This window comes from Balaenoptera physalus, assembly GCF_965194825.1.
Source record: "Balaenoptera physalus genome assembly, chromosome: X".
NCBI lineage: Eukaryota > Metazoa > Chordata > Mammalia > Artiodactyla > Balaenopteridae > Balaenoptera > Balaenoptera physalus.
Window position 1 is genome coordinate 44088377 of NC_138903.1, and position 25763 is coordinate 44114139.

Consider the following 25763-nt stretch of genomic DNA (forward strand, 5'->3'; position numbering starts at 1 on the left):
CTTCCAGGGCAGCCAGCAGGGGGATTGAAATAGGTCTGTCTTGTGTTGCCTTGTGCTGCTCATTCCATGTGGAAGTTGAACACACGGGCTCATACTCCTCAGCTTAAACCAGGAACATCAAAGTGACAGAGGGGCCGAAGGATCTGCCCAGGATTGGTTTAATGATTTGTAAGATTCTGTTCGGCCTTGAGAACATGTGATTTTTATCTATTTTTATCAGCTTTATTGAGATATAATGACACGCAGTAAATGGCACATATTTAAAGTGTACAATGTGATAAGTTTTGAAATATGTATACACCTATGAAGCCATCACCACAACCAAGACAATGAAAATATCCATTATCTCCAAAAGTTTCCCTTTGTTAATTTCTCCCTTCTCAGCCAGCGGGGACACCGCCCCACCACTGCCACCCCCCCCCAATCTGCTTTCTATCACTATGTGTTAATTTGCGTTTCCTAGAGTTTTATGTAAATGGAATCATACAGTATGTAGTCTCTTTTGTTTGGCTCCTTTTGTTCAGCATAATTATTTTGAGGTTCGGCCATGTTGTACATACCAACAGCCCATTGCTTTTTATTATCCTATTGTGTGGACATACTACAGTTTATTTATCCGTTCCCCTGCTGGTGGACATTGGAGTTATTTATGGTTTTTAGCTACTGTGAATAATGCTGCTATGAACATTTGTGAGCAAATCTTTCTATGGACATATGCTTTCATTTCTCTTGAGTAAATAGCTAAGATTGGAATGACTGCGTCATATGGTAGGTGTATGTTTAACTTCTAAGAAACTGCCAACTCGTTATCCACAGTGGTTGCTGATGGTGATGTAAAATGGTAGAGTCAGTGAGTTTCAGATGCTCTGCGTCTGTCCCAATACTTGATATGGTCAGCGTATTTGACTTTGGCCATTCTAGTAGGTGCATAGTGGTATCTCATTGTAGCCTTAAATTGTCTCTTAACTTTTAACTCATTTGTGTCATTACATGTATATATTTTTAAAAATAAATTTATTTATTTATTTATTTATTTATTTTTGGCTGCGTTGGGTCTTCACTGCTGTGTGTGGGCTTCCTCTAGTTGCGGTGAGCGGGGGCTACTCTTTGTTGCGGTGCGTGGGCTTCTCATTGTGGTGGCTTCTTGTTGTGGAGCATGGGCTCTAGGCGTGTGCGGGCTTCAGTAGTTGCAGCCCGCGGGCTCAGTAGTTGTGGCTCGTGGCCTCTAGAGCGCAGGCTCAGTAGTTGTGGTGCACAGGCTTAGTTGCTCCGCGGCATGTGGGATCTTCCCGGACCAGGGATGGAACCCGTGTCTCCTGCATTGGCAGGCGGATCCTTAACCACTGCCCCACCAGGGAAGTCCCTATTTATTTAATTTTTAATTGAAGTGTAGTTGATTTACAATGTTGTGTTAGTTTCAGGTGACAGCAAAGTGATTCAGTTATACATACATACATTCTTTTTCAGATTCTTTTCTGAATGTTTTTCTACTGATAGACATGTGCAATAAAAAGATTTGTGAAGCAACCCATCCAGAGTTTGACAAAATGCTTTCACTATCAGCTCAGCTGATCCTACCACCACCCTGTGACGCAGGCAAGATGTTTTTTCCCACCCCTATCAAATATGGAGAAACACTGAGGAATTTACTAAAGATATAAAGCTTAGCGAGTGTTAGACCTGGGCCTCAACCCCAGGATTTCTGACCCCAGCGTTCATATCTTTCCACACCAAGTGACCTTGCTGAATAAGCTCTCAGCTGTCTACATGTGACTTTTCTACTTAGGAATTTTAAAGCCATTTAAAATCATATGATTCTACAGCCTGTGCCGGATGCTTGCAACATACAGATTTGAAGACATTGTGGCTCAGTGAGGTTAAGTGGCTGTTACTTCCTTAAGCAAAGTAGGAAAAAGGAAACCTTAACTGCCATTTCCCTTCCTCCTCTCACAGTGACCCCCACACATCCTCAGAAATGTTTGACTTGACTAACAGCAACATTTATATGGTGCTTTACCAATTATAATGCATTTTAATACATTCTTTCATTTTAGATCCACACCAACCCTGGGAAAACAAGTCCCCAGGTGATGCCTGTGTACCTTCAAGTCTGAGAAGCACTGGTCTAGGGCGCTGACCCTTCACTTCTACTCAAGCCTGGCTCTCACCAACCTCTCTGGCAGTGCCTTGTCATGGCCTTGTCATGGCCAGTGCCAGAGAAACTTTCTCTATAGCGAGACAATTTCTCTTTAGTCAAAGGTGGCAGTCTTCAGAGTGGGATATATAAGATAATCTACTAGGATGTAGGAAGGAAATAATTAGGAAAAACATTTTTGGACATTTCTCCAGCTGTTCTTCTATCTTCTCTTTTAGCAGCTTTATTAAGATATAATTCACACACCATCAGCTCACCCATTTAGAGTATATGATTCAATGGTTTTAATTATATTCACCCCCAACCCTAGGAGACCACTACTCTAATTTCTGTCTCTATAGATTTGCCTATTCTAGGCATCTCATATACATGGAATCATACAATATGTGGTCTTTTGCGTCTGGCTTCTTTCACTCAGCATAATGTTTTCAAGGTCCATCCATGTAACTGTACTCCATTCCTTTTATTACCTAATAATATTCCATCGTATGGATGTACCATGTTTTGTCTATCCATTCACCAGTTCATGGACATTAGCATTGTTTCCACTTGTATACTATTATGAATAATGCTGCTATGAACAGTTGCATACAAGTTTCTTGGTGGACATATATTTTCATTTCTCTTGGTTACTACTGTGTTCCTTGATCAATATAAATGTTATGTGTTAAATTTTGAGAAAAGAAAACAATAGAAAAGTAAACATGATTCTTTAAGGGAATTAAATTTTTATTTCTTCTTTGGCTTTCCATGTTATCCCTCTCACTCTCTCCCATTTTATTGACCTTTTATTTAGCTCTTTACATGTCTTCCTGACTGCTGCTTACTCCTGTCAGGGATGCTGTGAGGAGAAATGAAACATTTATTATTGAGTAACATGGAAGTGCTAAGCACTTCACGTTTAACTTCATAAAAACCTATGTAAGGTTGGTGCTGTTAAACCCATTTAAGGATAAGGAAACTAAGTCTCTGAGATTATAACTTGTTCAAAATCACCTAGCAATTAAGAGGCAGATGTGAGATGAGCCCACTTCTATTTGATTCCAAAGCCCATGCTCTTTCCATAGATTGTCTACCAGATGAATATTTATTGAGGTTTAGAGGACAGATCTTGCTTCTCACTGAAGACACCAAAATGGATGTATGGAGTGAGAAAAATAAGAAGTGAGAGATTATGCCAAGATTTTGATGAGAATACATGAATGGGGTATGTGGGAGGTGGAAGGGATGGTAGAGGAATATAGAAGTAGAACCTAGTTTGTGGAAGGAAGGTGTTGGTGAGTGTTCAGTTTGGGACATACGGAATTTGAGGGCATCATTCATTCAGGTGATATTTAGTTTGAGTGGCTTGTCTGTGCCTGGCATAGATCAGGATGCTGGAGATACATTGAAAAAAGGCCTAGCCATAGTTCCTGCCCTAATGGAGATTGTGGGCTTAGTAGGGCAGACAGACGAAAACAGTTACAACTAAGTGTAATGGGTGTCATGATAGAAGTGAGGAGAAGGATTTAATTCAGGCGCCTGGAGAAAGTGATTCTATGAGGCTCCGGGGTTAGTAGAAAGAAGTTTAAAATGGCTATAGCTTGGATAAACAATAAGGTCCTACTGTATAGCACAGGGAACTATATTCAATATCCTGTGATAAACCATAATGGAAAAGAATATGAAAAAGAATGTGTGTGTATGTGTGTGTGTGTGTATGTGTGTGTGTATATATATATATATATATATATATATATATATATGTATAACTGAATCACTTTGCTGTACAGTAGAAATTAACACAACATTGTGAATCGACTGTACTTCAATAAAACAAATTTAAAAAAATAAAATGGCTATAGCTTAAGGTACAAATGGGGGAAGGACAGAGAATTACCAGAGACGGATATAGGAGATAAAAAGATTGAAGGGTTGATAATGTTGTTTTCCCCTAACTAACCCCTTCCTACACAGGGGATAAAAGATGATTGCCTATAGCTACAAGGAACAACTGGTAGTTCCCTGACTCTCATGCTTTGTTGCCTCCATGCCTTTTGAGTGCGCCATGACCTCTGCCTGGAATTTTCCTCCCCCATCCCTTTTGTCTAGCCAACTCCTGCCCATCTTTATCATAATCTTTCAGAAAGTCTGCTGTGACCCCTTGTTCCATGTCCCCACAGTTTCCTGGGTCTACTGATCACACTGGCTCTTCTATTAATTGTAAGTGCCTTAAGAGCAGGGACCTGTTCATCGACCTGAGTAGCCCCCCAGTGCTTGACACATAGTAGGATAGATGCATGGATGAATTAAACAAAAATGATCACATCTGGAGAAAAATCTGCATTTTATGAACAAGAGGAGGAGGCTTCATCACTTCATTAAAAAGGGAGCTTGGCTGTCAGTCTAACTCAGTAGTTCTTAACCTGGGGTGGTTTTGCCTACTCCCGCCCCCCCAGCCCAGAACACTTGAAAATGTATGGGGACATTTTTGGTTGTGACAGTTGACTGAGGGGAGGGGGCAGGTGTCTACTGGCATCGAGTAGAGGCCAAGGATGCTGCTAAGCATTCTGTAGTGTACAAGGCAACCCACCACAACAGTTACCCAGCCCCAAATGTCAGTAGTGCTGAGGTTGAGAAACCCTGGTCTAACCAAGTTTAGCTCTCTTCTACATAAAGCAGTGGTGCTCAAAGTGTGGCCCCCACCCCCGGCAGAGGCAACATCCACCTGGGAACCGATAGAAAGGCAAATTCTAGGGTGCCACCCCAAAGCCATTGAAGGAGGAACTCCAGGGATGGGCCCACTCTGTTTGAACAAGCCCTCCAGGGGGTTCTGGTACAGGCTGACATTTGAGAACCACTTCTAAAGTCAAAAAGTGGGTTGGCAGGAATCCCCTGATGGTCCAGTGGTTAGGACTCTGCGCTTTCACTGCGGGTGTGGGGTGGGGAGGTGGGGGCGGGAGCGGGTTGGTAACAGAGCCAGAGCCAAAACCCCAAGAGACTCCCAGGGCGGGAGTGGTGGTTAAGGAATAATGGTAGAACAATCCACAGGAGGTAATGGTTTCCAGGGTGAAGTGGTCCTTGGTATCAGATATTCCTGAAGAACTGCTAAATATGAGAACAGGCAAAGGGAGGTGAGACTGCTGCTAATAGTTAAGACTCCTGAAATGGAGGGAGGCGAGGATAATGTCATTCAGCAGTGACAGGTTTTGAGTAGGGGGGACCTGAAAGCTTTCAGTTTGCAGTCATCAATGCAAAAGAACTGCTTGTTAAAATTTGTATTTAATGTTAGGCTTCTGGAAATAACTTGCCAGGACTCTCATCCTTCTAACACAGCAGCTCTTATTCTTTTTGTGTTTTCTTTCAGGCTTTGTCTATGTACATAAGTATTTTTACAGTGGAGTGTTGCTGTAACAGTACATAAAAAGGTGTTTTCAAAGGTTATGCCAGAGCGGTAGGCAGCAAAGGTAAACTGGATCCCATGGCCAGTTTGTTCTGCTTGGGGGAAGGGTGGTTTGGTGGACTTGGAGGTCCTAGGAAAAGCTAAGCAGGTGCCTTAGGCTAATTTTGGTTCTCTGGGAAGAAACCAATAAAAAAGCCAACTTCAGAACAGAAATTTTTCTCAAGCCTCATTAAGGAAGTCAAGGATATAGATAAGACAATGGGAGAGGAAAAGTCTCCTTCAGGGGAAAAGCTTGTATCATAAATAGTAGATACTCAGAGCGATTCGGATTGGATAGTTTTCTAAAGAAGCTTTTTATTGAGTGGGCGTGAGGGTAGAAAAGAATTTTAGAGCCTTGTCTGTGTTGGGGGAGGGAGAGTTAAAATAGGTGCTGGTATTAGGGATTTGTTTCCCTAACAAGTTGAGTATGTTAGAGAAATGCTGACATTGAATATAATTTTTGTAAAGCAGTTATTTTCCATAGAAGGCTTTAAAAAAATTCTCTTTAAAAAGAAACTTCATGACTATATGTGTGTCAGGCACAGTGCAGTGAATCTTTAAGCACACTTCATAAGCCAGGGAAATTAATGGTGGTATCCCCAGTTTGTAGGATGAGGAAATTGAGGCTATAAGAAGTAAAATGATGGGCCTAGAGTCAGACAGCAATTAAGTGTCAGGGCTAGAATTCTAAACCCTGGTATGTTTTTCTGCAAGTCTACTGTAATTAACATAGCAACAGAGTTGCTATAGTGATCAGTTTCCTAGAGGTATCTGATATATCTTCATACCTCTCCTTATTGGACTACAGTCAGTACCCAAGGTTGAACATCAGGACCACAAGGGGAGTTTTCAAAATATGTGTGTCTAGACTTCCCCCAAAGAGGATCTATGGAGGGAGACTGAAAGAAAAAAAAAAAAAGAACCACTTTCCCCCCACCCCCATTTCCTCCTAGTGCCTCCTCTTTCCCAGAAGTCAGGCTGTACAAAGGCTGATTTTAGAGTGTGGAGCAGGTGGCGGGCAGGGCTGGGCCAGCCAGCCTCAAGCCAATTCAGCTGTGATGGTGACAGCTGCTCCTCTCCAGTTGCCCATAACTAGCAGATCTCAATCACCTGGAAGAGGGGCATGGAGCAAAAGGGTCTTTTGTGGCCATGGGCAACTGGCGTCAAGCTTTCTGGATTCCAGTTTTCTCTCTGTGGCAAATCAACGGTGTGACATTGGGTAAGCTGATCCCTTAACTACTTTTTTTTTTTTAAGCAGTTATTTTGCGTAGAAGACCAGGAGACAGGGTAAAGTAGTGGTTGGGTAGGTTTGGTCTGTAGACTCTCCCAAAAGGATGGACATTTTTTCCAACCAAGGTGGAAGATAAAGGTAGGAGCAAAGTATCTGTGGATGGAGTGAGGTGTATATTACTTGAGGGGACAGCAATATTGAAGGAGTGTTTGTGGTTCTGTTTTAAATGGAAGGAGTGGACCACGTGTCACTGGAGATATAGGGGTCCCTTGGAGGCAGTTGAACCAAAGGCCTGCACAAAGGTGAGGAAGAAGATAGTCAAAATGCAGGTTAGGGAGCCAACTTTGCAGAGGATGGGGGGAATTTCGTCCTCTGAAACAAGCAAAAATAGGTTGAATATGATATGTTTTTCTTTATACTAATATACCTGAAAAGAGGGCAATATCTTCCCCACAACTCTTACCTCTTTGTGTCCTTGTGATTTTTAGTGAAAGACAGATGTTTTGTGTTCTATCTTCATTTTATTTTAAAGTCTTGCCTACAGCCCACTTCTCTTCACACCCTCCACCACGGGCCACACATTTATCATTTTTCATTTTTGATGGCTAGATTTTAGTCCGTCACTAATATACCACAGTTTATTTAACCATTTACCGATTTTAAAACTTCTGGGAAGCAGATGATTTGTTTGAAAGAATGAACTTGTCCACAGTTTTCTCACATTGCTCGTTTCTGTGTATCACAGGATAGTTCTGAAGCTTTTCATCTGCCTTGAATTATTTCTGTCCATTCTTCAGACTCAACAAAATATAATTCACTTTCAGCCCATCATACATATCTACTCGTTTGGCCGTGTCTTTGTGAATTTAAAAAATGTCCTCCATTATTAGGTAAGCGTTAGGTGACTTTTTAGCTCCTCTGCTTGCTTCACTTCTTTGGCTATGCTTTCTCTACTTTTTGTTCCCTATAATTTTTTTTGTATTGAAGCAACTTTGCTTTTATAAATTCTAATTAGTCACATTAAAGGTCTAGTACTGTCTAATGTATTTAGGATTAAAGATATAAATATTCTTATGATTATTGGGATGCTGAATTAATTATATGTCTGTATGTATCTCTTAGTTTTATGTTACAGAGTTAAAATAACATTTATTTTTATTGATATAATTAACATATAACATTAAGATGTATAGCATGTTGGTTTGATACATTTATATATTGCAATATGGTTACCACGGTAGTGTTAGCTAACACCTCTATCATAAAATAATATTTAACATCTAATGCCACTTTTAGAATAAATTCAGCCAGTCCTTCAGCACTGTTGAAAGCTTTGTTTCTCTTTATAATATAGGCTTTAATGAAACAAAATGATTAAAATAGCCCAAAATGCCTTTTTAGAAGTATGTTTTAAATGTTGTAAAATCACCAGAAAGTGTATAAAAGTTATTTATTGATAAAGAAGCTTGTGACTGGAAATATTTTCAACCAAATTTCCAAAAGCAGTTTCACTTAATGGAAGAAATAAAATGGAGAAATATTTATGAAAGATTGCCAAACAGATTTAGGCATAAATGACTAAAAATCTAAAATTAAAAAAAAATCTGAAAGGAACTGAAATGCTAAAAACATGCCCTAAAGGTTACAGAACTATCCTAGTGGTGCATGGAAATAGTCAGTATAAAAAATGCCAGTGACCAAAAAATATGGATTTTTCTCCTGTTTGTTGCTTTAATTAATTCACCTGGAGCCAATAGAGTACTGTATCCTTAAAAACTAGTATAATTTGTCAGGAGAATAAAATGTGGCTGTAGCATTGAATTTTATTACAGAGTTAATAGGTAGTGCTTTAATTGCTGATGAGGCTAAACAATTTTCAGTGTTCCTTTCTTGGTGACTGATGTAAGATTTTTATATTTTTAAGCTACTTACCCAAAGGAAAGTAGTATTAACTATCAGGTTGTATCAGATCTTTATTATTTTCTGTATTAAGTTCTTTTTCCATCAAAATCATGGCTGCTTTTATCTGTATTGCTTTCTTTTTAAACTTTGTAATTTTTTTAATGTACGAAAAGCTTTATTTTTATTTAGTCATATTCATCACCCATAGGTGATAATTTCTTCTTTTGCTTTGGTATTAATAAAAATTCTTTCACACATTGATTATAAATGCACCTTTCCATTTTCTTATAGTGTCTCATAATTAAAAAAAAAAAAACTGAATCCTTGACTCATCTGGAATGAATTTTAATTGTTTTCCCAAAAACATTTATCGAAAGTTCCTTTCCCCAATGAACCATCATTTCTCACACTATAATTCAAAGACATTGTGTGAATTCTTTTTCTGCTATCCATTCTCCCACATAGTTGAAGTTGCTTGAATCCTATTCTAATTTCAGATTTCATGGTAAATGCATTCCTCCATCTCTGAGCCTTATACATATCTTTCCCTACTTAAAAAAAAATATTTCCCTACTTTTTATTCTGGAAACTCAACCTTATACTACACCCTAACCAAAAGAAAAACAGTGTTAAAACAAACAAAAAACCGCATCTTGAAATTGCATGGAAAGATACCATAGGTATTTTATTTTATTTTTCCATGCCTCAGCCTTAGTGTCTCAGTTTTAGCAGATTTTTATTCTATTTATTTACTTATTTCTTAAGTGAAGTTTTTAAGTACAGAAGTCAGGCCTTTCAAGATTCAGGATTTAAATCCAAATATTACTAAATTCATTTCTTTCTATTACTAGTAGCCAGAGAGCAGCAGCTGTTGAGCTTTTGAGAGAATAGCAAAGAACACAGAGAATGTATTTGGACTACCGTTAATTATGTTCGAGCTAAAATATGAAGCTGAAACCAGTAGAATAAACCTTCTAAAGATTAAATTCACCAAACTCTCAGTGGCATCATTAAGAAAATTAGTCTGAGTCCTCGGGTCCTGTGTTCTTTGCCTCTGAGCCTGAAGGCTTTGTGATGCTTCTAACTGGAGCCAGTGGCCATACGTGTGCGGGAATCGGGGGGAATTATCTTAGCTTTTGCTGCCGTTCCTCTTTTCCCTGTGACTTCCGTTATCACCCGTGCTCATTTCTTTCTCTGTTTTTGATCTCCTAATTTTGAGCTGTTTTTCAAAGTGGCAACAGAGACAAAACATTGTTTTTAATGCAGGTGACATTTAGGAACAAAATAAGCTGGAAGTTTTAAGACTAAATATAAAATCCCTTTAAATGTCTTGAAGGGCCAGGGGGAGCCTAAATGTAGAGGAGCCCCTTGCCCCCTGGTGGGAAACTTGTGATGTCGACTTTCAGGATTCCTTTTTACATTCCAGCAAGTAGCATTATATAAAACAGGATGGGAAAACTTGTATTTTATTTTTTCTATCAAGGGTCACTGACCCACTGAAAGATTTCATTTAAAGATCACAAGTTTAAAAAAGCAACTTTTTAAAAGTAAAGAAATATAACATGTTCCATTCATCTGTTTTTAAAATTAGAAAAAGGGAACATAAAATGCCCTATTCAGTAAATGCAGCAAGTACAATAATTTACAAGAAGTACTTGGGTTTTACGTTATTGGCAGTTAGAAGAGAAACAGAGGAGAAGGAAAAAGAGGGGTATACTGAGTTACATTTACATAAAGGCTGGTCTCCCTGTAAAAAATAGAAACAGGAGCAGCTAGATAATGCCAAACTTTGCTATTGAAAGCATTATAGAAGTTGCAGTGCAATTTTGTATGCATGTGTGGAAAAGTATTCCACAGATTTAAAACACCAACTGTTTATATTATTGTCCATTTCTTACACATTCTTGTCTCGCTCCTTTGTTTCTATTTGTGTGTATAGAGAGAAAATCTTTCCACATTGCTTTTACCATTGGTTATGCAGTTTTTTGTTTTTGTCATTGATAGACCTTTTCAGCTAACATTAGTTTTTACACTTCCATGTATCACGTAGCATGATATAAACACTTATTTAAATGGTTGAATTAAATAATATCACCCAAGTTCCTTGATATTAGAGAGTGCATGTTTCGTTCATGTGTGTATCACTTGAAATGAACAGTCAATGAGTGAGGGGAATAAGTGCTATATTGGAGTTGGTTTAATCACATCTCTGGGATTTTTTAAAAAGATTATGAATGCAGTTGTGACAATTATCTTTTATACAAAGCACCCTTTATAAATGGGAGAGGAGAGATTTACTTTGGGGAGGGGGGCGACCTGTTTCTGAACTGAGAGTACTGGGTCAGACAGTTGGTTTATGGGGTAGTATAGGCAATAGCATCTTGAGTGTGTCTTCATTATCCCAATAGCCCACAGTCATTTGGCTTTATTATTTTACTAACACAGTGGGTGAATATGGTACTAAGTAATCATTTACTTGTGGTTTGTACATCATACTGTCACATTACAGAAGTAAACTTGACAGGATTCAGCGAACGTCTAGGCAGAAATGAAGGCCTAAACGTTTCTGTATTGTATTAAACTGTTGTCATCTTTGCCATAGTTAGTCCCCACAAAGTATATGTGGCCCAGTTAGGGTAACTCTTGGGTTAACTTTTTTTGGTGGCTGTTGCTGTGGTAAAACAAATTTCTGTAGATGTTTATTATTGGCATGCAATAGATTTTTGAGATTTTATCTTATAATTTGCCCCTTTGTTGAAGTCATTACTTTTAATTTTGTTTCTTGAATATCTTGGTCTTTCAGGTTATATAACTACATAATGTGCAAATAGTGCTGTTTTAATTTTATCTCCTTATACTACTTGCTCATTTTTCATGCGTCGTGACAATGGTCCAGTTTTCTAACATGATTAATTAGGAATGGTGACTAGATATCTTTGTGTTTTTCTGCTTTTTTGGGGGATGAATACCTCCAGTGTGTCTGCTTTAAGAATAGTGTTGACTTCTTTCAGACATATCATATTTATAGTTAAAAGAAAATCCTTTTTTTAAAATCAGAAATGAATATTGAATTTTCAGATTATTTAAACCATATTTATTCACTTAATTTTGTGTTTACTATTTTTCTCGTGAATCGCTTGTCTTATTTAGAAATCAGCCTTGCAACCTCAGGCTAAAATCTGAATGCCCATGAAGATCAATTCTTTTAAAGTGCTGGTATATGGTTTGCTAAAATTTCATTTAGAATTTTGCATTTACATTCACAGATAAGACAAAACTATAATTTTCCTTTTCAGAGTTTAGCCATAAGTCAGGTTTAGTAATCAAGCTGATGTTCACCTCATGAAAATGAATTTGATAGAACACTTTTAGGAAACATTTGTGTAATAGGATTATTATTCATTTACTATTTAGACATTTAAGTGCCATTTTTGTTTCTTTTGAAGTTTCTTGATAATGTTGCTTATTTCTTTGGTCTATTTAGATTCCTTATTTCACTCTGGGTACTTGGGCTTTTCTTTTGTAGAAAGTTATTCCTTTTCTTTATTTAAAAAACATATTTGCATATGGAATGCCCTAATAATGTAAATCATCTTTGCATGAATTATATATCTTTAAAGTCAGTAATTTGTGTGCTTTTCTCTTTCGTTGAATTGTACTACCAATTTATCAATTTTATTAGTTATTTTAAACCGCCCTTTTCTTAAGAGAGGCATATAGAGCTATGGATATATTTTGATTCATATTTGAATTTTAAATAGTCCCTTACTTTCTTGATTTAGTTGTCATTTAAGAAAGATATATTTTACAATTTCCATGTGGTTTGTGTTCTTTTATCTTACTGCTTTGTGCTGTGTAACAATCCTGCCACTTCATTTTTATTGAGAATGTTTTTGTGTCTGAGTATATGATAAATTTTTTGTGAAAAAAATTTTCTCAAAATTTTCCACTTGAATATTATGATAAACCTGATAATTGTATTGATTGTTTTGTTTAGATATATTGAATTCTTTCATTGTTTTTGTTGCTAGTTTGATTTCTCACATTCAAATAATGGAACAGTTCTCCAACTAGAATTGTGTTTGTCATGTCAAATTGATCAGTTTTTTGTTTTGTAAAAAAATCATTAGATTTTCTTTTATTTCCAGGATATTTAAAAAATCATTATCTAGAGCTTTAAAAGATCATTTTATAATGTCTGTTTTTGGTTTAAAATTTGCTTTTTAAAAAAAAAATTCTGTGACTAATGTCTTAATTTACATTAGCAAACCTAAAAGGAGTATAGCCTTTTTTAAAAAAATGAAGTATAGTTGATTTACAATATTGTATTAGTTTCAGGTGTACAGCATAGTGATTCAGTATTTTTGCAGATTATACTCCATTTTAGGCTGTTACAAGATGATGGCTGTAATTCCCTGTGTTATACATTGTATCCTTTTTGCTTATCTATTTTATACATAGTCATTTGTATCTGTTAATTCCATACCCTTAGTCTGTCCCTCCTCCCTTCCCTTCTCCCTTTGGTAACCACAAGTTTGTTTTCTATATCCATGAGTCTGTTTCTGTTGCCATTTGCAGGAGTAGACGTTTTTTAAATGTATTTTTATAGGGACTTCCCTGGTGGTCCAGTGGTTAAGACTCTGCACTCCCAATGCAGGGGGTACGGGTTTGATCCCTGGTCGGGGAGCTAAGATCCCGCATGCTGCACGGCGCAGTCTAAAAAAAATGTATTTTTGTAATCAGTTAGGGTCAGATTTTATTTAATCTAATCTATAATTATTTTTATTGTATTTACTGCATAAAATTTAGCATTGTAATTATCCTGTATTTTTCACTTAGCAATGAACTTTTTTTCTTTTTAAATTCATGCTCCAATAGATTTAAGAGATGGTTCAATGATGTGGAAGGATAGCCTTAATTCCTTAATTTATAATATTGCCTCAGTTTCTTATAGATGTGCTCAGTGATTCTTTTATTTTTAATAATCTAATGGTTATTTGCCATCGAATGGTAGTCTTTCTTATATACTTGTTAGTCCATCTATCTTATATTTGTTTTTCTTATACTATCTTAATTGCTACTGTTTTCACCCTATCCTTGTGACTTTGCATATTTGCTTTTAGTGTTGTGAAACTTTTTACTTGGACCTGGCTTGCTTTTTAAATAATGGCTGAAAATTTCCCTAACCTGGGGAAGGAAACAGACATCCATATCCAGGAAGTCCAGAGAGTTCCAAATAAGAGGAACCTAAAGAGACCCACACCAAGACACATAATTAAAATGTTAAAAGTTAAAGACAAATAATATTAAAAGCAAGAGAAAAACAACTTGTTACGTAGAAGGGAACCCGCAAAAGACTATCTGCAGATTTTTCAGCAGAAACTTTGAAGGCAAGGAGGGAGTGGTGCAATATGTTCAAAGTTCTGAAAGAAAAAAACTTCCAACCCAGAATACTACCCGGAAAAGTTATCATTCAGAAGTGAAGGAGAGAGAGAATTTTCCAGAAAAGCAAACGATAAAGGAGTTCATCACCACTAAACTGGCCTTATAAGAAATGTTAAAGGGACTTCTTTAAGCTGAAAAGAAAGGGTGTTAATTAGTAACACATATGAAAGACTAAATCTCACTGGAAAGGTAAATATATAGTAAAGGTAGTGGTTTAATCACTTATAAAGCTAGTATGAAGCTTAAAAAAAAAACCAAAGTAGTAAAAATAACTATGATTACAACAATTAGTTAAGGGATATAGAAGGTAAAAGATGTAAAATGTGACATCAAAAACATAAAACATAGTGGGGGGAGAGTAACAATGTTGAGTTTTAAAATGGGATCAAACTTAAGTTGTTATCAAGTTAAAATAGACTGTTATAGATATAAGTTGTTATATGTAAGCCTTATGGTAACCATAAAGCAAAAACCTATAGTAAATACACAAAAGATAAAGAGAAAGGAATATAAGCATACCACTAAAGAAAGTCATCAAACCACAAAGGAAGAGAGCAAGAAAAGAAGGAACAGAGAGGAACTACAAAAACAGACAAAAAACAACTACAAAATGGCAACACACACATACGTATCAATAATTACTTTAAATGGACTAAATTCTGTAATCCAAAGAGAGAGAGTGGCTGAATGGATTAAAAAAAACAAAAACAAACCAAAAAAACCCACGACCCATCTATATGTTGCCTACAGGAGACTCACTGTAAATATAAGGACTCACACAGACTGATAATGAGGGGATGAAAAAAGATATTCCATGCAAATGGAAACCAAAAGAAAGCTGGAGCATCTAGAAAAAGAAAAACAAAGCCCAAATTTAATAGAAGGAAGGAAATACCAAAAATTAAAACAGAAATAAAGGAAATCGAGACTAGAAAGACAGTAGAAAAGATCAGTGAAACTAAGAGCTTATTCATTGAAAAGATAAATAAAATTAACAAACCTTTAGCTAGACTCACCAACAAAAAAAGAGAGAGAGAGGTCAAATAAAAACAAATGAAAGAGGAGATGTTACAACTGGTGCCATAGAAATACAAAGGATCACTACCGTGAACCAATTACATGCTAATAAATTGGACAACCTGGAAGAAATGGATACATCCCTAGAAAAGTACAGCCTACCAAGACTGATGAAAGAGAAAATCTGAACAGACCTATTACTTAGCAAGGAGATTGACTTAGTAATCAAAAACCTCCCAACAAATGAAAGTCCAGGACCAGAGGCTTCACTGGTCATTCAAAGAAGACAGCTTCATTTCATTCAAAGAAGAATTAATACCAATCCTTGTCAAATTCTTCCAAAAAATAGGAGAGGAGGGAACTCTTTCAAGCTCATTTTACAAGGCCAGCATGATCCTGATACCAAAACCAGATAAGGATGCCACAAGAAAAGAAAATTAGAGGCCAATATTCCTGATGAACGTAGATGCAAAAATCCTCAGCAAGATATTAGCAAACTGAATTCAACACTTATATTAAAAGCATCATAATAGGCTTTATTCCAGGGACACAAGGATGGTTCATCATCAACAAATCAGTCAATGTGATGTACCACATTAACAAAATGAAGGATAGAAATCATATAATCATCTCAATAGATGGAGAAAAAGCATTTGGCAAAATTCAACATCCATTTATGATAAAAACTCTCAACAAAGCAGATATAGAGGGAATGTACCTCCACATAATAAAGGCCATATATGACAAGACCACAGCTAACATCATACTCAACAGTGAAAAATTGAAAACCTCTTCTAAGATCAGGGACAAGATAACGATGCCCAGTCTCACCATTTTTATTCAGCATAGTACAGGCATACCTTGTTTTATTGCACTTTGCTTTATTGTGCTTCACAGATATTGTGATTTTTACAGATTGAAGGTTTGTGGCAACCCTGCATCAAGCAAGCCTCTCGGTGCCATTTTTCTAACAGCATTTGCTCACTTCATGTCTCTGTCACATATTGGTAATTCTCACGATATTTCAAACTTTTTAATTATTATTTGTCATGGTGATCTGTGATCAGTGATCTTTGATGTTACTATGGTAACTTGGGGGGATGTCATGAATCGTGCCCATATAAGACAGCAAACTTAATTGATAAATGTTGTGTATGTTCTGACTGCTCCACTGACCAGCTGTTCCCCTGTCTCTCTCCTTTTCCTTGGCCTCCCTATTCCCTGAGACATAACAGTATTGAAATTAGGCCAATTAATAACCCTACAATAGCCTCTAGGTGTTCAAAAGGAAAAGTCAATCGATGGGGCAAACTTCACTGTTGTTTTGTTTTAAGAAATTGCCACAGCCACCCCAACCTTCAGCAACCACCACCCTGATCAGTCAGCAGCCATCAACATCGAGGCAGGACCCTCCACTGGCAAAAGGATTATGACTCGCTGAGGGCTCACACGATGGTGAGCGATTTTTAACAATAAAGTAGTTTTTAAATTAAGGTATGTACATTTTTTTAGATATAAGGTTATTGCATACTTTATAGACTACAGTACAGTATAAATGTAACTTTCTTATGCGTTGGGAAAGCAAAAGATTCATGTGACTTGCTTTATTGTGATATTTGCTGTATTGCTGTGGTCTGGAACTGAACTCGCAATATCTCAGAGGTATGCTTGTATTGGGAGTCCTCGCCAGAGCAGTTAGGCAAGAAAAAGAAATAAAAGCATCCAAATTGGAAAGGAAGACGTAAAACTGTCACTATTTTCAAATGACGTATCATATATAGAAAACCCTAACGTCTCCATCAAAAAACTGTTAGAACTAATAAACAAATTCAGTAAAGTTGCAGGGTACAAAATCAACACTCAAAAATCTGTTGCTTTTCTATAAATTAATAATGAACTGTCAGGAAGAGAAATTAAAACAATCCCATTTACAATTGCATCAAAAAGAATAAAACACCTAGGAATAAACTTAAACAAGGTGGTGAGAGACCTGTATATTGAAAACTGTTAAGACATTAATGAAAGAAATGGAAGATGACACACAAATAAATGGAAAGATATTCCATGCTCGTGGATTGGAAGACTTAATATTGTTAAAATGTCCATATTACCCAAAGTGATCCACAGATTCAATACAATCCCTATCAAAATACCAATGGCATTTTTCAAATAAATAGAACAAACAATCCTAAAATTTGTATGGAACTATGAAAGACACCCAATAGCCAGAGCAGTCTTGAGAAAGAAGAACAAAGCTGGAGGCATCAGGCTTGCTGATTTCACACTATATTACAAGGCTAGAGAAATAATAACAGTATGGTATTGGCATAAAAACACACACATAGATCAGTGAAACCTAATAGAGAGCCTGGAGGTAAACTCATGCATACACGGTCAATTTATGACAAAGGAACCAAGAATATTCAATGGGGAAAGGATGGCCTCTTCAATAAGTGGTGTTGGGAAAATTGGATAGGCACATGCAAAAGAATGAAACTGGACCACCATCTTATACCATACACAAAAATTAACCCAAAATGGATTAAAGACTTGTACATATGACCTGAAACCATAAAACTTCTAGAAGAAAACATATGCAGTAAGCTTCTTGACATAGGTCGTAGTAGTGATTTTTTGAACCTGACACCAAAAGGAAAAGCAACAGAAGCAAAACTAAACATATGGGACTACACCAAACTAAAAAGCTTCAGTTCAGCAAAGAAAACCACCAACAAAATGAAAAGGCAACGTACTGCGTGGGAGAAAGTATTTGCAAATCATATATCTGATAATGGGTTAATATCCAAAATATATTAAGAACTCATACAACTCAATAGCAAAAACTAAAAAAAATTTTAAAATGGGCAGAAGATCTGAATAGACATTTTTGCAAAGAAGTCATACAGATCGCCAACAGGTACATGAAAAGATGCTCTACATCATTAATCATCAGGGAAATGCAAATCAAAACCACAATGAGGTATTGCCTCATTCTGGTCAGAATGTCCATCATCAAAAAGTCTACAAATAGTAAATGCTGGAGAGGGTGTGGAGAGAAAGGAACCCTCCTACACTGTTGGTGGGAATGTAAATTGGTACAGCCACTATGGAGAACAGTATGGAGGTTCCTTAGAAAACTAAAAATAGAGTTGTCATATGATCCTTCAATCCCACTCCTGGGCATATATCTGGATAAAACTCTAATTCGAAAACATACGTGCACCCCAGTGTTCATTGTAGCACTATTTACAGTAGCCAAGGCATGGAAGCAACCCAAATGTCCATCAACAGATGAATCAATAAAGAAGATGTGGTATATATATACAATGGAATATTACTCAGCCATAAAAAAGAATGGAATAATGCCATTTGCAGCACATGAATGGACCTAGAGATTATCATACTAAATGAACTAAGCCAGACAGAGAAAGACAAATATCATATGATATCGCTTATATGTGGAATCCAAAAAAAAAGGTACAAATGAACTTATATACAAAACAGAGTTAGACCCACAGACATAGAAAGCAAACTTATGGTTACCAAATGGGAAAGGGGGGTGAGGGATAAATTAGGAGCTTGGGATCAACGTGTACACACTACTATATATAAAATAGATAACCAACAAAGGCCTACTGTATAGCACAGGGAACTCTACTCAATATTTAAAATAACCTATAAGCGGAAGAATCTGAAAAATATATATATATATATATATATATATATATATATATATTTATATTTATATATCTGAATCACTGTGCTGTACACCTGAAACTAACACAACATTGTAAATCAACTATACTTCAAAAAAAGAAAACACAGTGAGATATCTCACACCTGTTAGAATGGCTATTATCGAAAAGACTAGAAATAACAAATGTAGGGGAGGATGTAGAGAAAAGGGAACCCTCCTACACTGTTGGTGGGAATGTAAATTGGTGCAGCCATTATGGAAAACGGTATGGAGATTCCTCAGAAAAGTAAAAATAGAGCTACCATATGATCCAGCAATCCCACTTCTGGGTATTTATCCAAAGAAAATGAAAACACTAGCTTGAAAAGATATTTGCACCTTCATATTCATTGCAGCATTATTTACAATAGCCAAGATACAGAAACAACTTAAGCGTCCATTGGTGGATGAATGGATAAAGAAATTGTGGTGTGTGTGTATGTGTGTGTATATACATATATACATATATACACATGATAGAATATTGTTCAGCCATAAAAAAAAATGAAATCTTGCCATTTGCAACAACATGGATGGATCTCAAAGGTATTATGCTAAGTGAAATAAGTCAGACAGAGAAAGACAGATATCATATGGTCTCTGTTATATGTGGAATCTAATATATATAATATATATATATTATAGCTTATAGATACAGAGAATAGATTGGTGGTTGCTAGAGGCAGGAGGTGTGAGGTGGGAAAAATCAGTGAACTGCTTTTTGGGTTTGTTTTAGTTTAAATAAATAAAAATAATTAAAAATAATATGTATTGAACATTGTACTTTTGAGCTTTATTAGGTGTGGTGCTAAGAGGTTTACATGTTATCCCCCCCTCAACCCAAGAAATAAATACTATTATTATCTCCATTTTATAGATGAGGAGAAAAGATATCATAGTAATTGCATCCTATCTTGATTATTTTTTAATTACTAATATTATTCTTTGAGATTTGAAAAAAAATTTAATGTGTTTAATTTCAAAGGAGCTGTTGTTTTGCCGTATCTGCTGAGATGTCCGGCTTCTTGTACAGCTTTAGTTATTCATTTTCTCTACTATTAACAATAAGTATTATGTTTTTAAAGCATCTGTGTAATCTTTTTCTAGGACATGAAAATAAATTGCTTTTTCCTTAAGTCAAATGTATGTAAGGATTTGTTTGTTTAAATTTAAAAAAATATTTATCTTAGGTGTGATATTTAGCACATTCATATGTGGCAAACCTTTAAAGATGATTGTTTCCCTTTGCATTCATGGTTTAATTTTCCATCTTTTCTCATCATTTTTAGTTTAGAAAAATGTCAGTTATTGAAGAAAACATTAGAAATCTACCTTCCTCTCTGCACTAGCAGCTCTAATAAACTGTCTTAAAATTTAGCAGATTTATCTCTGGGCTTTCTATCCTGTTCCATTGATCTATATTTTGGTTTTTGTGCCAGTACCATACTGTCTTGATTACTGTAGCTTTGTAGTATAGTCTGAAGTCAGGGAGCCTGATTCCTCCAGCTTCATTTTTCATTCTCAAGATTGCTTTGGCTATTCCGGGTCTTTTGTGTTTCCATACAAATTGTGAAATTTTTTGTTCTAGTTCTGTGAAAAATGCCCTTGGTAGTTTGATAGGGATTGCATTGAATCTGTAGATTGCTTTGGGTAGTATAGTCATTTTCACAATGTTGATTCTTCCAATCCAAGAACATGGTATATCTCTCCATCTATTTGTATAATCTTTAATTTCTTTCATCATTGTCTTATAATTTTCTGCATACAGGTCTTTTGTCTCCTTAGGTAGGTTTATTCCTAGATATTTTATTCTTTTTGTTGCAATGGTAAATGGGAGTGTTTTCTTAATTTCAGTTTCAGATTTTTCATCATTAGTGTATAGGAATGCCAGAGATTTCTGTGCATTAATTTTATATCCTGCTACTTTACCAAATTCATTGATTAGCTCTAGTAGTTTTCTGGTAGCATCTTTAGGATTCTCTATGTATAGTATCATATCATCTGCAAACAGTGACAGCTTTACTTCTTCTTTTCCAATTGGGATTCCTTTTATTTCTTCTCTGATTGCTGTGGCTAAAACTTCCAAAACTATGTTGAATAATAGTGGTGAGAGTGGGCAACCTTGTCTTGTTCCTGATCTTAGTGGAAATGGTTTCAGTTTTTCACCATTGAGGACGATGTTGGCTGTGGGTTTGTCATATATGGCCTTTATTATGTTGAGGAAAGTTCCCTCTATGCCTACTTTCTGCAGGGCTTTTATCATAAGTGGGTGTTGAATTTTGTCGAAAGCTTTCTCTGCCTCTATTGAGATGATCATATGGTTTTTCTCCTTCAGTTTGTTAATATGGTGTATCACGTTGATTGATTTGGGTATATTGAAGAATCCTTGCATTCCTGGAATAAACCCCACTTGATCATGGTGTATGATCCTTTTAATGTGCTGTTGGATTCTGTTTGCTAGTATTTTGTTGAGGATTTTTGCATCTATGTTCATCAGTGATATTGGCCTGTAGTTTTCTTTCTTTGTGACATCTTTGTCTGGTTTTGGTATCAGGGTGATGGTGGCCTCGTAGAATGAGTTTGGGAGTGTCCTTCCCTCTGCTATATTTTGGAAGAGGTTGGTCACCTTATCTTTGATAAAGGAGGCAAGAATATACAGTGGAGAAAAGAAAACCTCTTCAATAAGTGGTGCTGGGAAAACTGGACAGGTACATGTAAAAGTATGAAATTAGAACACTCCCTAACACCATACACAAAAATAAACTCACAATGGATTAAAGACCTAAATGTAAGGCCAGACACTCTCAAACTCTTAGAGGAAAACATAGGCAGAACACTCTATGACATAAATCACAGCAAGATCCTTTTTGACCCACCCCCTAGAGAAATGGAAATAAAAACGAAAATAAACAAATGGGACCTAATGAAACTTAAAAGCTTTTGCACAGCAAAGGAAACCATAAACAAGATGAAATGACAACCCTCAGAATGGGAGAAAATATTTGCAAATGAAGCAACTGACAAAGGATTAATCTCCAAAATTTACAAGCAGCTCATGCAACTCAATAACAAAAAAACAAACAACCCAATCCAAAAATGGGCAGAAGACCTATATAGACATTTCTCCAAAGAAGATATACAGATTGCCAACAAACACATGAGAGAATGCTCAACATCATTAATCATTAGAGAAATGCAAATCAAAACTACAATGAGATATCATCTCACACTGGTCAGAATGGCCATCATCAAAAAATCTAGAAACAATAAATGCTGGAGAGGGTGTGGAGAAAAGGGAACCCTCTTGCACTGTTGGTGGGAATGTAAATTGATACAGCCACTATAGAGAACAGTATGGAGGTTCCTTAAAAAACTAAAAGTAGAATTACCATATGACCCAGCAATCCCACTACTGGGCATATACCCTGAGAAAACCATAATTCAGAAAGGGTCATGTACCAAAATGTTCATTGCAGCTCTATTTACAATAGCCAGGACATGGAAGCAACCTAAGTGTCCATCATCGGATGAATGGATAAAGAAGAAGTGGCACATATATACAATGGAATATTACTCAGCCATAAAAAGAAACGAAATTGAGATATTTGTAGTGAGGTGGATGGACCTAGAGTCTGTCATACAGAGCGAAGTAAGTCAGAAAGAGAAAAACAAATACAGTATGCTAACACATATATATGGAATCTAAGAAGAAAAAAAAAGGTCATGAAGAACCTAGGGGTAAGACGGGAATAAAGACACAGACCTACTAGAGAATGGACTTGAGGATATGAGGGAGGGGGAAGGGTAAGCTGTGACAAAGTGAGAGAGTGGCATGGACATATATACACTACCAAACGTAAAATAGATAGCTAGTGGGAAGCAGCGCATAGCACAGGGAGATCAGCTCGGTGCTTTGTGACCACCTAGAGGGGTGGGATAGGGAGGGTGGGAGGGAGGGAGACACAAGAGGGAAGAGATATGGGAACATATGTATATGTATAACTGATTCACTTTGTTATAAAGCAGAAACTAACACACCATTGTAAAGCAATTATACTCCAATAAAGATGTTAAAAAAAAAATTTAGCAGAATACAGCAGTTTTTTTCCAAAAAGCAAAGTGACTCTATTGTCTTCTAGCTTGCTTACACTGTATCTTAACATTTAAAAATACAATTATGTAATACATATGTAATACTAATATCATAAATATATATATTTATAAGCTTTAAAAATATATCCTCAGTCACGCCTTTCTGTGAATGAACAGTGTGTGGCTAAATTTATATCCCACCTGCCTTCCTCCTGCCACCTGTCTGATATTTTGGCAAATGCTCTCCCCCAGTGTCAGGAATAAAAATGAAAAGTATGGAAAGTACAGCTGGGAAAGTAAATATACTTTAAAAATATGAAATGAATTCTAATACCTAGTATAAATGACTTTTAAATACTGATTTTAAAATACTGTGCTTAGGCAAGGCAGCACTTCCTACACAAAACAATGTTTTCCAAGAGGTTCAGAAGCATTCTAAGAGGGGGAGAAAAGGTTTTTAAAGACCATAGAGCAATCATACTTAAAAAATTTTTTTGAGGTAACATCTCATGTAACCAGGTGTTCCATAATTCACAGTTTAGAAAATGCTGGTCTAAGGAATATATACTTGCACTCATTCAAAAGAAGCTGCTGGACTTGATAATCTTCAGAAACAGAAGATTATGTAATAAGGAAAAATGCAAGACATGCTCAACAGTTAACACAGGCGTAGACTAGGTCAAAAGCTTGAGTGCTGACAGGAGAACCAGCTTATGTTACCAACACATTTTTGAAATGACATATTCTCATCCTCACCCCACCCTATGTCTCTAAAATATTTCATTGGCAAAAGTTCATTGACATTGCCTGTTTATTGAAGTTTCAAGAAGTTTGACCCCTTAGGAGACTGTAGCCCTGTAATGCTTTCTTATCTTCTGAACCTGTCCAAGGTTGTTTGTGGTCCACCCTACCCTTATCCCCTTGGTGGGTGGTGTAAACAACACATTTCTTGTACAAGATAGGTGATATCTGATAAGACCTCTCTCAGCCAGATTCTGGAAGCAATTTGTCTGTATATCCTTTTGGAAAGTTACTAACAGTAATATATTTATATAGAAGTAGTCTATTAAATATTGCTTATTAAATCCATTAGAATCAACCCCTGACAGGTACATGGGTTGATACTTATGGCAAGGGGGGAAAAAAATCACTGCCCTTTGTATAAGACCAAATGTTAACAGACCAGTGGTGTTATAATTGTAAACTTTGTATGAAGATGTTTTCAAGGCATTATAAAACATTTTTCCTGGAAGTCTCCAAGCAGAGGCCATCTTAATTAGACTCCTGTTAAATCTCAGGTAACATTCTCTTGCCTGTGCCTGTGAGAAGAAGCTCAGGGAAGGTCTGCTATTTAGAGCTTTACAGAAAGGCCCCTCCCCCACAGTGCAGCCATTTTAACATACACTAACTCCAGTGCGGAGGAATCTCAGAGTAGAAACTGTATAGGTTAGTTTATAGATTATACAGATTTGATGAGGTACAGATACATAGTCTCAGTGTTTATAGTGTTACTTTTCTAGACCTTTCTTGCTTCCCATGGTTATACCCCTTGCCTTCCCCCACTCCCAGAAAAAGCCCTCCATCTTCCAAGTAAGTGTTTTGGGTCTCCCGCATTCCTTACTAGTCTGTCTTTGCCTGTCATCCTTGTTCAAGGCTTAGCTTCTCCTTTTAGAGAAGTGAGGTCCCTTTGTGTCTGGCCTCCAGCAAGAAACCTTGGAGTCCTGTTTCACCTTTTTCACCCCCAGATAGCTAGTGTACTAAACTTTGCCCCTTGTTCCACAGTGCGATTGTCCATCACCCCAAGCTAGGGGAGAATCAAATTCAGCTTCTCCACCAGATTTCCAAATTACTCCAATCCCTTTATTTCCCGAGAGATTGAGCTCCCTTCCAATCCAACCCAACCAATGGACTCTGCCCTACAAAGTAACTGCTTTCTTCATGTCACTTCGTTACTGATGAACCTAGGGTGATTTTCCAATGCTTATTGTCTCCAGTGTAAACTCATCCATGTGTTTGGGCTTCAAGGTCTTTATTATCTTGCCTCACCTCATTTATCCATCTTTGTCTTCCTTTACCTCTCCTCCACACCCCAGCCCCTTGAGTCAGACGTACCATCAATCTTAACCAGTGCTTCTCAAGGAGCTGTGCTGAAAGGCCCACTGTTTTTTTTGTTTCTTGTTTTTTTTTTAGCTTCTAACCCATCGTGAATTGATACTTTTGCATAATACAATAAAAATCATTTAGAGAATCAAATTATGAAGACATACAAAGCTTCGTATTTATTATTAGAGTCATGAGACAAAATTACTCTGTCAAACAAAGTTTCTAAATGCTTATTAATTTCTGGACTTGCCTTGGTGAACACTGGTGATAAAGTTTGGGGACGGGCACTAGGCTTTGAATTATACTTTGAGTACCACAGCTCTGCCTCCTGCTGATTTACACTGCCTTGCCCTTTGCTTAGACATACCTGCCCTGGCTCAGAACGCCCTATCTATTTTTCAGTAATCTTACCTGCCCATGCTAGAAGATCCAGACTGTGTGCCCCTTCCTTCCTCCGCTTCTGCAGCTATACTAAGCCATACTGAATATACCCCTTCCTTGATCTGCTGCTCTACTTACAGTTAATACTGCATCACTTAGCACCTGATCACACACCATGTTTTATTTTTCTACAATTGTTCCATCTCTGTTAATACCGCCCACCCTCCTGCCTTCCCAAGTAGCCTGAGATGCTAAAGAGTATAAAATGTGTCTTCCAAAA

At 36.7% G+C, this 25763-nt stretch overlaps 1 protein-coding gene and 1 long non-coding RNA gene across 3 annotated transcripts in view; both read left to right on the forward strand.

The window, feature by feature from the left end:
- Window positions 1-25763, forward strand: part of CLCN5 (chloride voltage-gated channel 5) — a 153511-nt gene that overhangs the window by 37383 nt on the left and 90365 nt on the right. The window contains exon 1 of one of the 2 annotated variants that reach the window (XM_082445146.1): window positions 5119-6795. The exons of the other annotated variant lie outside the window; for it this stretch is intronic. Within the exon in view, the coding sequence (XP_082301272.1) occupies window positions 6726-6795 (70 nt within the window). The 5' untranslated portion in view covers window positions 5119-6725. Of the gene's footprint in view, window positions 1-5118; window positions 6796-25763 lie in introns of those variants that run through there. 2 annotated transcript variants of the gene reach the window in all.
- LOC309651964 lies at window positions 6804-18870 on the forward strand. The gene is made up of 2 exons (XR_014258505.1): window positions 6804-7682; window positions 7721-18870. It is a non-coding gene; the product is annotated as an uncharacterized lncRNA (long non-coding RNA).